At 32.1% G+C, this 12,160-nt stretch overlaps 1 protein-coding gene and 1 long non-coding RNA gene across 2 annotated transcripts; one reads left to right on the top strand and one right to left on the bottom strand.

The window, feature by feature from the left end:
- The first annotated feature begins 268 nt into the window (after positions 1-268).
- Positions 269-2,647, top strand: LOC133817984 (uncharacterized). Its single transcript, XR_009885756.1, has 2 exons — positions 269-1,033; positions 1,292-2,647. It is a non-coding gene; the product is annotated as an uncharacterized LOC133817984 (long non-coding RNA).
- A 1,209-nt stretch (positions 2,648-3,856) lies between these two features.
- LOC133817983 (pentatricopeptide repeat-containing protein At5g50390, chloroplastic) lies at positions 3,857-6,553 on the bottom strand. The gene has a single exon (XM_062250658.1). It carries the CDS (start codon positions 6,232-6,234, stop codon positions 4,105-4,107), a length of 2,130 nt encoding a protein of 709 aa, XP_062106642.1. The 5' UTR covers positions 6,235-6,553; the 3' UTR covers positions 3,857-4,104.
- Positions 6,554-12,160: the final 5,607 nt, after the last annotated feature.

The raw sequence follows: 12,160 nt of genomic DNA, 5'->3' as shown, positions 1-12,160 counted from the left end.
TGAATTTGGATACAATTTTATCAACTTGAAAACTTAAAGTACATGGGGCCCACAGAAATCTATGATTGGTAGGTTATTTTTGGAAATAAAATCCAAATCAAGATTCTAATTTTGTATTGTAAGATAGAAAACAAGGATTTCACATTTTTTTCGTTTTTTGAAATTTTCTTCCAAAATCTTAAAATTAATATCCTAGTCTTTACTTTTTCTCTGCTCTCCTCCTCCCCAACAATTACAGATTCAATTTTTTAAAACTCAAAAATAGTTTACTGAAATTGAACCAATCATATTTTCAGAAATACGTTTTTAGTCACAAAATTCAGATTTTCATTTCAGAATCTTAGTTTTCTAATCGCGAGTCAATCAAACCTTAGCATTCAAAGCGGATATGGAAAAAGCATGTGACCGGGTGGAATGGAGTTTTCTCTTCGGAGTTTTGGAGAAATTGAGTTTCCATCTTGGATTTCCCTCATTCAGATATGTATCTCCTCGGTCAGGTACTCATGTGAATGGAAACATCATTGGAATATAATACCATCTACAGGATTAAGGCAAGGGGACCCACTCTCCCCCTTTTTGTTCCTCATTTGTGCTGAAGGGCTTTCTTCTCTCATGAAGAATGAGATCTCTTCAGGAACCATTTCCGGTCTTCAGTGTGGCAGGAGAGAACCCAGTATTTCTCATTTGTTTTTTGTTGATGACAGTTTTTTCTTCCTGAAGCTAATGCAGATGTTTGTGCTTATTTTAAGGAAATCATGTTTTGGTATGAGTGTGCCTCGGGTCAATTATTCAATCTAGCAAAATCAGCAGTGTGTTTTTCTCCTAAATTGACTATGGGGCAGTGTGAGGAGATGGCGTAGGTGTTGGGAGTACCACTAGTTCCGTGTCATGAGAAGTATTTGGGATTGTCTTGCTTTGTAGGAAGAAGTAAGAGTGGTCTCTTCCAATTTATTCTGATAGAATTTGGCACAAGTTGTTTGGGTGGAATTCAAAATTGATCTCCGCAGGTGGAAGGGAAGTGCTCTTAAAATCGGTAATTCAAGTGATTCCAGCTTATGCGATTAACTTGTTTAGATTACCTATCTCTTTGATAGATAAGTGCATAAGCTTTGTGCTAGATTTAGTTGGGGTGGCAATGATAAAACTAAGAGGATGCATTGGTGCTCATGGTCACGTATGTTCTGGCATAAATCAGATGGAGGCTTAGGCTTTTGAAATCTTGCTTTATTTAATCAAGCTTTGCTTGCTAAAAAAGCGGCTCGCATTTACAATTCTCTGAAATCTTTTGCAGGTATGGTCCTAAAAGGCTTGTATTTTCCACAGACTAATTTCATACAAGCCAAACTGACCTACAAAGCATCTTATCCATGGAGAAGTATTCTATGGGGGAGAGAATTGTATTTGGCAGGGGCTAGGTAGATTGTGAGAGATGGGAGCTCGGTTGATATTAAGGCAGATTGCTGGCTTCCAAAGAAGAAGGTGGGAAAGGTCATCACTTTCTGAGGGTCGTTTGATATGGTCAAGGTAAAAGCACTGAAACTAACCTCGGGCGAGTGGAACTCAGACTTGGTGTTAGAAAGTTTCGATCGGGACGAAGCACCAAAGGTTTTATCAATCCCCTCTTAGTCCGGCTCCGGATTATTTGATATGGAATTATAATGACACAGGGCTATATTCAGTCAAGAGTGTGTATTGGAAAGCAATTCGAATGTTGGGGCTTAGGCAAGCGTCTTCATCATCAGGCCAATCACCTTGGTGGAGTTTTATGTGGTCACTCACCTTGCCATCTAAGGTAAAGATGTTCATTTGGAAAGCCTCGTTGAATTTCTTGCCAACTAAAGTAAATCTTACCAGACATGGAGTATCTACAATAAAAGAATTCCCACTTTGTCAAAATGATTGTGAAACCACCTTGCACGAGTTGTGGGGTTGTCCGACTTTGGAATCTCTGCGATAAGATTGGACAGATAAAGGTGTGGGAAAACTATCACATAGTTCAGGTTTTTATGAGTTTTTACTGGACAGTATGGACATTATTCCTTGTTTTGAGATGGAGAGGCTATTTATGATGTTCTAGAGAATATGGTTCATGCAAAATAAGATGGTGCATAACAATCATTGGATAAATAATTACATAGTGGCAGATGGGGCGTGGTCACTACTGGAAAAATACCAAGATGCTCAGAAGCTGGAACTTGATAGACTGACACCATCATTGGGTAACATAAGTGAAGATTGTGGGGATGCCCAAATAGATACCAGCTCTATTACTGTTTTTGTAGATGCTGGTGTGGATATAAAAAATATGAAAAATAGTTTTGGTGCTGCTATTTATGGCCATACTGGGCTGTGCTTGGGATCTCATGCAATTGTGATTGTTTATACTATGGAACCTCATGTTGCAGAGGCTTCAACAATCTTAACGGGAATGCTACTATGTCTAAGATTGGGGTACACTAAGATTCATATGAAGTCAGATTGCTTGAGAGTTTGCCATACTCTGCAAAATAGGTGCCCCAACAGTTCTAAGTTTGGGATGGTCATTAGTGATATCAATTGTCTAAGGTCGAAATTTCATGTAATCTCTTTTGACCGCTGTAACCAATTGAATAATGCCATGGCCCATGCTCTGGCCAAACTTGCACTATCGATGGGGCAACCCAAAGTTTGGTGCCCAGGGTTACCAATATGCTTAAGGCCTTAGAATTGAATCCCTGTTTTTTCACACGTATTGTGTGTTTCTAATGAAATTTCTTCAAAAAAAAAAAAATTAACCTGTGGCTGGAAATAAAGTTTAGCAATCCATGACAAAGAAAGAACTACTAAAGAAGATAGAACAAAATAGAAAATTCTAGAAATTCTCCATTTAAGCTCACGTTCTTTCTCTCCCTCTGTATAATAATCGGTACCTGACTTTCAAAAATCGAAAGTTAACAAAATATTTCCCTTTTTAATGGATTTCTAATAATTGACTCTTGTTAGGAAATTGAGATAAATTAGACACAAACTGTCATTAATTTAATGAATTTTTCCCAATAAATTCATAATTGTACCAGACTGCAGGTTAATAGGCCATGCCCACACTTTATGCAAAAACGTCTTCTACCTTGCTCACACTTTTCAACTCATATTTCCTTGCTTTAAAATCCCATATTTTCTTTATTTTGATCAATTCCTTTAACCTACTCCTTAAAATAAGAAATATAATCAAAACTAATAATTTAAATACTTTCAAATATCAAAATGCAAGGAAATATGACAAACGATATAACTATATGCACTTCATTTTCAGTCAGAAATTAACAATTAAGCTCGGACATCACAGTCAAGATCAATAAGAGATATTTTTTTCTTCTTCTTCTTGATTTTGCAAAACACGGTGGTCGAGCTTTGGTTCTTCTAGCTGGCCGGTGGAAGTGAAGGCTATGTCCGGAGGAATTGAGAGCAATGACCGAAGATGCAAAGACCATCACATAGCTTTCAGATCGATCGTGGTTTCTTGAATTTGTTTATTGCGTATGAAAAGGTAAAGTAGGCACTGTAAAATTATGAGAAAAATAAAACTTAGTTGTAAAAAAAATATATCAATTATGACACTTTTTATTAACTTTTTAAAATTATATGGAAAAGCCATATTAATATATACTGACTTAAAAAAATCATATTTTTAAAAAGGTCGTAATATTCCCCGCTCCGTTATTTACCCTATTTATTTTGGAGAACACCACGGTGCACCGCCCCGCCAAGGCAAATTTTCATCTCAGTCCACTGCTTGTGTTGTTAGCTAGATAATTACATAACTTCAATGAAATTAGAGTCCCCTAGATCTGAAAATTAAATTTAGATAAAGTACTACTTTCATAACTCGATTCGTCAGATTGAAAACCAATATCACAAGAGTCTGTTTTATAATAAATTGAACTATCACGAGTATTATGTTAATTCTAGATTGTATTTTTGGATAATGCTTTGGAAGATTGATCAAAACTGATGCTTCTTCCATTATTAATCTCTCAGAGCCTATAAAGATGGCATAGTACAAAGATATCAATTAGCAAAGCTATTCTAGTCCTAAAGTATGCTCCATCACCATCACCATCACCATCACCAATAGTCCCCACAAGAACAGCTACCATCTTTGAAATGGTGAAATCTGCTGCCATCTCTCAGGACTATTTCTCGTCCGGTGACCAAAGACATTAACTTGATGGCGGAATGGCAATCGCTGCAGACTCGATGGCTCTGCACAATCTGTAGTGATGTTCCATCTAGAGTGCTGATCATACCATATGCTATAGCCAGTTTCTCACTGTGGTATAGCAGTATACGCTCTTCATGTTCATCCACATCAGGAAGCAGAGTCTTCTCCTTACCAATGTAACCGTGTTTGGAAATATCTGCCATCAATTCTTCCACCTTTCCGTATATTTTTTCCATTTCGGAATGAGTTTTATCTCCAGAATAGAAAACATGAGACCGCTTTTTCACTTCGATCCAACTGCAAGCCGGAAGCATTCTCAATCCCTTTCTTTTTAAAGTCTGAACAACACCAGCAGCTTCTCTTAACTTGCCAGAACTGTTGTATATATTCAAGAGTACAATATAATTACTTAGCTTCTCAGGCTCCATGCCATAGAGTTTTTCAGCTGCAAGTTTTCCAAGCTCTAAATCCTCATGGATACGACAAGCTGTCAGCAAAGCAGCCCACATGTTTGCCGTCGGCTTAAATGGTGCCTTTCTTAATAGTGCATAGGCTTCATCCAAAAGCCCCTCTCGTCCTAGTAATTCAATCATGCATGCATAATGCATTGCACGAGGTTTAATCTTGTGCTCTTTACTCATTGACTCAAAAAACTCCCATCCACGTTCTGATAATCCTGAATAGCTGCAAGCAGATAATACAGCAAGAAACGTTACATGGTTGGGCATCAACCCTTCTTTGAGCATTTTCTCAAACAATGCGATGGCCTTATCACCTCTACCATGATTACCATATCCAGCAATTAAGGCATTCCAAGAAATGAGATTTTTGCAGGGCATCTTGTCAAAAACATGGCGAGCGTCTTCTATTCTTCCCCATTTGCTATAGAAGTCCACAAGGGCCGTGTTGGCCACTATATCTGACCCGAATCCATGACGAACTAAACCTGCATGAGCTTGCTTAGCATGTTCTAATGAAGCTAATCTTGTACATATTCTTACTAGTATAGAAAATGTGAAATGGTCCATGGTGACACCAGATTCACTCATCTCATAATACAAGCTCAGAGCTTCTTCAGTATAACCATGAAGTGCATAACCTGCTATAATAGTATTCCATCCCACAGTTGTCTTCTCCGGCAACTCATCAAAAACAAATTGAGCGTCCTCTAGGTTTCCACACTTACTATACATATCAATCAATGCGCAAGACACGAAAATATCTTGGTCTACACCCATCTTCAAAGCACACGAATGAAACTGTCTTCCAGCAAAGATGAGTCCCAACCCTGCCGATGCCCGAATCATCATGGCAAAAAGGCGAGACCCCCCCTCATAAAACTCTTGCCACATCATTAGAAACAACTTGCACGCTTTCATAAACTCTCCAGAATCAACAAGCCCGGATATCATTGTGTTCCAGGAAACCGAGTTCTTCTCCGTCAATTCATCGAACAGTTTATGAGCGTCAAGCATCATGCCACATCTCAAGTGCATCAGCAATACCCTGTTCCTCATATATAGATCCAGTTCAAACCCATTCTTATTCATCAAATTGCACACCCTCTTCACACCTCTAATGGACCTTAATCCGATGCAAGCACTCACCAAAGCATCGTACGTGCTACTAACCACCTCACATCCACCTTCAAGCTCCAAAATTTCAAACAAATCAAGCGCCTCCCTGTATCTTTTATACAGAACAAACGTCTCTATCTGATTACAGATCCCAGTACTCGATTTTCTGATCTGGGTTTCCTCCAAAACAGTTTCTTTCCGATCACTGATATCGAATTTCACAGTATTCAGCTTCGGGCGTGGCTTTAGCCCCTGTTCCATCGCCGAGGAACACCTAATCTGAGCAAATGGATTCCTCCATTTCCTTCTAGAGACAGAGAAACTGTACCCATAAAAAAAATACCTATGCCCAGAAAGACTAGACTTTGATAAAGACAATGGGCAGCTGCTACTGCTTCTGCTAATGCGGATCTGATCCAAAGCTAAACTCTGGTACCGCGACAGTGGAACTTCCATGGTTAACAACTAAAGCCAAATCAGTGAAAGGAAATGTACCTTGAGAAAGCAGAGATGGATCTGGTTCAAATTCGGAAAGTGCAAGAAATGAGTGAGAGAAAGGAAATGTGGATGTGGTGAGGACAATTCTGTTCATGTTCGAATATAAAAAAGTGAGCTTTGTAGGCGTATACGAATAAGGATCAGCATTGGGGGATCCGCCCGAGTCGGAGTAGTTGTACTTTCTCAGATTTTCTTTCAGCTGCCAAATATATGGGACGGACTTTCTTAATTCTTTTTATTTTTTTATTCCTATTTTGTCACATCCAAAATGAAATATCTATTATTTGGAGAGAGAGAGAGAGCAATCTGAATGGCTATTCTGCTTTATTTATTAAAATATTTATCAAAATCTGACTTTTTTTTTATTTTACCACACTTTTTTACGTTTTTACATTAAATCATACCTAAGCTACTTTATATTTTAATCATTTAAATATTATATTTATAAATATTATTTAGTTGTTAAATTCAAAAAAATATATTAAAAAATAATAATAATAATAAAAAATTTGCTAATGGAGAGAGAAAGAAAAAGAAAGACAAAAAAATATTAAAAAATATTTACATAGCTAATTTAAGCTTATCTACACTTAGAATAGAATTTATTAAGTTTAATGCTAAGTTATTATACATATACATTTAGAGGAGCTAATAGAGTATATATTAAGTCATTTAGCTAAAATAAATTACATTTTGACTACTTTAAAGCAGTCATTGGGACTACTTTGAGGCTGCGATGATTTTCTTTTTCTTTTGCTAATTTTTAATTAGAAAATGTACGTGGAAGAATTGTTAGAACTTGTTCCTAAAAAGACACGACCTTGTTAATTAGGTAGAGATTAGAGCATCTCCAGTGGAGTAATAAATTAGTAATGCATTGCTAAAATATAACTCATTTTACAAAAAAATGCGCAAATGGTGTGTCAAATTTGGCACACAATATAACATGATTAGGGGTGGCAATTTGGATCACGACAGGACACGAAAATAAATGGGTTTGGATGACACGTTTAATAATCGTGTTCGTTTTTGTGTTTGAGTTTTTGACACGTTTAATAATCATGTCGTGTTCGTGTTTACCTTAATTGTGTCGTGTCATAATCGTGTCACACATGATAACACGAATAATTTTCATAGGTTTTATGATTTTTTTCATATAGTTATGATTAATTATGTCATAATCGTGTTATCATGTCGTGTCGTGTCGTGTCGTGTCGTGTCGTGTCGTGTTGACCCTTGAATAATCGTGTTTACCTTAATCGTGTCGATACAAATCTGACACGTTTACACGAATTGACAACCCTAAACATGATGCATATTTTGTATCAATGCTATATTTTTTGTATTTACTTTTATATCATATTTATTATTTTAGTATTATTTTTAAGAGGAAATTACATTTTATATGAGATTTTTAATAGAGTATGCAAAAATATGACTTTTTCCACAAAAAAAAAGTTAATCTATGGCTTTTTTTTAAGAATTTTCCACTTCTATGAGTTTATTTTGTTGGGAACGGTGTCCTTAAAGCAATTGTAGTTGACAAATATTTTAAATGAAATCAATAATTGAATTGAATTATTATATATATAGACTATGTCCGATATTTGATAATATTAAGTAAATATCAGAAAATTCCAAATTTTATCTATGTGGTCTTAATCTCATATTGGTACGAGATGATCGAGATTAAGATAATAAACTTAAATCAGTTTGCAGTAAAATAAAGTTATGGAATCTTTAGATTAATTACTGCTAGTACAGTTCACTAGTATTATGAATACAAGTGTCCTAGATCCGGGTCACTAGTGTAGTATGACACTTTAGTGAAGGTTCTTTATATATAGTGATATATAGACTGGACCAGATATGATTTGTTAATACTTGTTTAAACACTGTTTCATAGTATTAATCAAACACATCAAACAATTATCATATAAACGATGATCTTAATCCTGAAGTTGCTATGAACTCATATATATGTCATCTAATCATTTGATTTATGCGTTAAGGTTTGTCAGAATGATTAGACTAAGAACAATTGTTTTGGGGACTTAATGATATATATGGTTGGGGACATAGTTTAACAGATATGGAATCTATACATTTTTATAGATTGAATAATGGTTCCCTATTGGGTTGACTTTTGGAACTGAAAAAGTTATGAGCACTCACGTCGCAAACTTGTTGTGACACAACATTCACTAGTAAAGTCAATGGTACTCTAGGAACAAGATATAGCTAAAATGGCAAAACGGTAAGTATTCAGTAAATATATGTCTAATTACAAAGCGTTCAATCTTATATTTATAGTGGAGTAATCATGAGATTAATAAATATGATTATTTAATCAAAGAGCTTTGATTAATAATCTAATATTTATTGGAGTTTGATATTATAGGTCCATAGGTCATCAGGGTGGCTCTATCAACATCATATCAAGGTAAGAGTTGATACAAGGGTAAAACTGTAATTTAAAAATTTGAGAAGAATTTTATTCTTCGGATCAAGTATGCAATTATATGATAATTGAGATTAAATAATTAATTTTGAATTAATTATTCGAAAATATGTTTATTAATTCAAATATATAATTTTTGAAGTTCATATATATAAATAAATAAATAAAATTTTGAAATTAATTATTTTATTTGAGTGAGAGAAAATAAAATTGGTAAGTCAAAAATAATTTTGTGATTTATTGAATTTTAAAAGATGATGATGATGATGATAATGATGATCATCAATTTGAATTTAGAATTTAAAATTCAAATTTTGAAATATGACTGTCAACATCTTTTTCATAAAATGATAAATACCTTAATTTGTGGAAAATTGATTTTAGTTAAATAAATAAATAAAAGAAAAATGCAATATCCCTGAAAAGGAAAATAACAGTCCATGCATGCCACAGTCCAAGACTGTGCCATGAGTGTAGCACTGCAATGATATTGTATTAGTGTTGTTTTCATTTTATTTATTTAATCAATAATTTGAAAATAGATATTTTAAAATTTGGTAAGTTAGACATTTATCTAAATTAATTCCTTTCATCATTACGATATTATTATTATATTACATTATTATTAGGAATAATAAGGTAATACAATAATTTTTATATATATGATACAGAATAATAAGAAGAAAGATAGACAATACAATAAAGAATTATGAATAGTTTTCAGAATTTTTGTTAGAGAAAAGATTATCTTCTTCTTCTTTATTCTAACATTTCTTAGACCATAATCAAAGTTCTCATGTGTTGAGAAATACTTGTGATTCCTAAATTACAAAGTCATGTTCTCTATGTGGTCACACACATCTTGAGGTGTAGAGAACACTCCGGAAGATCGTGGTTTGAGTACTCAAAGTGTTGGATAGAAAGATCGATATATATACGAAAAGACTCAAGGACATTTGATAGACTTCCAGAGGTAAATACTCATGTTCTTTAATATTTATGTATATGTTTATATGATATATATATATAAATATATTGTATATTTATATATATGTTGCATGGTTAATAATATTTTATGTTGTTTCTAACTGGATGTTTTCTTGATCATATAAACTGTTTATACGAGAGATGAAAAATTCTATTCTTGTATACAATGGGCCCACCATGCCTATTCCATTGTGTACTCTCATTGTTTTTCCTACATGTTTTTGCCTATTTTTGTATAAAAGTTTGTTTATGTCATAGTTTTACTCTTAATCAAATTTTATTAATTTGGAAGTTTATGTTTGTAATTTGATTATTATTTTTTTAGCTTATTTGTTTTTTTTTATATTACTAATTTTTTATTAAATTTTTCTTTGGTTGTTTTGCAATTTTTTTTTTAATATGAATTGTGTTTAATATATTTTTATTTATTATAAATATATTTTTCTTTTTTTTTTTAGATTGTGCGTTTCTTTTTTATTTCAAATTCTGGGTAAGGTAACTAGTTACTTGATTTATCTTTGACAGTTATATAAAAATAAAATCCTAGAGCTAGGTTAAATAACATGTACTAGGAGAAGTAACCAGTTATCCTGAGAGGAGTAACCTTTTGCCATAAGAGGGGTAATCAGTTACCATAAGATGGGTGACGTGTTACTCATATTAAATATGAAAAAAAAACATCAAATTTGAAGGAAAAAAAGGAAGAACACTTCATTAAAAAAGGAAGAATAAATAACTATGATTTTAGTAACATACGTAACCAGTTACCATATGTTTTTTTTTTTAATTTGGATGTTTCTATCATGGTAACAAGGTACTCATTCATGTTTTCATATCAAATTTTTTTCTTTTCAAATTTGAATGTTTACATCAGGTAACTAGTTACCCATTCCTATTTTTTATATCTATTTTTTTCTTTCCAAATTTGGATATTCCTATTAGGGTTACTGGTTATCAATTCAAGTTTTCATATCTATTATTTTTCCAAATTTGGATGTTCCCACTAGGGTAACTGGCTACCCATTCATAATTTCATTAGATTTTTTTTCTTCGAATTTGAATGTTCCCATCAAGGTAACTGGTTACCCATTCACGTTTTCATATCTATTTTTTTTCTTTCTGAATTTGGATGTTTCTATGAGGGTTACTAGTTACCCATTCAAGTTTTCATATTTTTTTTCTTCAGATTTGGATGTTGCCACTAGGATAACTGATTACCCATTCATATTTTTATATTTTTATTAGTTTTCTTTCCAAATTTGGGTGTTCCTATAAGGGTTACAATAAAAAGAAAATGTTGAAAAAATTGATTTGAATTTTTTTACATATAGTGGAAAAAACTATAAAAAATTACAATAATAAATAAAAAAAATAGTAAAATAATTATGTAATGTTAACATATATGTGTGAAAAAAATAAAATGGAATGTAAAAAGAATAAGTACAAAAAATAAAGAAAAAAAAAGGAAAAAAAACTAAAGAAAGAAAATTAAAAAAATATGAAAAAAATAAAACAAAACAAAACAAATGATGAAAGAAAAAAATAGATGAATGAATAAAAATGAAAAGAAGAAGAAGAAGACAAATAATGGGAAAATAGAAAGAAAAAAATGAATAAAAACATTGGTAGAAAAAACTTAAAAAAAAATAAAAAGAAAAATGGAAGAACAAAAAAAGAAAGGAAAAAAAGTTCATATGTGTGAAAAAAGAAAAAAATAGGAGAAAAAAATAAATACAAAAATGAAGAAAAAATAGAAGGAAAAATAAAAAAAAACAACTGAAAAAATATGAACAAAAAAATAAAATAATACAAATGAAAGAAAAAAAATAGATAAATGAATAAAAATGAAAAGAAGAAGAAGGATAAGAAAGAAAGAAAAAATTGGTAGAAAAAAAAAGGAAAAAATTGAAGAAAAAATAAGTAAGGAAAAAAGAAAGAAAGAAAAAACTAAAAAATTAAGGAAAAAATAAAAAATTGAAATACAAGTATAATTGTATATTTTTTCAAATTTATGGGAAAGAAAATCCCATAAATATGAACTTCTAAATTAAAAAGCCATAAAAAAAGCAAAAAAAACTAAATGTCGATACTTTTGTAAAACAACCTTAAAAATCTCATAATTATGAAAAAAATTCTTATTTTTAATAATCATCATTTAATGCTTGATTTTTTTACCTTATTATTTTATTATTATCTCTACATATCAACACTAAAATATAAATAAAAATAATTATTTAATTTATATATTTTCAATAAATATCAAATAAACATGGATATGTAACCATTTGGTATCCTGTGTTTTTGTAAAGTATCATTTTGGTACCTTATGTTTACAATAATGCTCATTTGATACTCTGTATTTTGAAATCGTACATATTTGATACCCTATATTTTAAAATTGTACATATTAGGTACCTTAAACTCAAATTTAATTTA

This window comes from Humulus lupulus, chromosome 2 (assembly GCF_963169125.1).
Source record: "Humulus lupulus chromosome 2, drHumLupu1.1, whole genome shotgun sequence".
Lineage (NCBI taxonomy): Eukaryota > Viridiplantae > Streptophyta > Magnoliopsida > Rosales > Cannabaceae > Humulus > Humulus lupulus.
Note: the sequence above shows the minus strand (reverse complement) of the source record. Positions and strands in the feature narration are given on the sequence as shown.

What these genes read in the sequence shown, in the direction of transcription:
- LOC133817983 (XM_062250658.1), bottom strand. Translation starts at nt 6,234, where the DNA reads ATGGAAGTTCCACTGTCGCGGTACCAGAGTTTAGCTTTGGATCAGATC.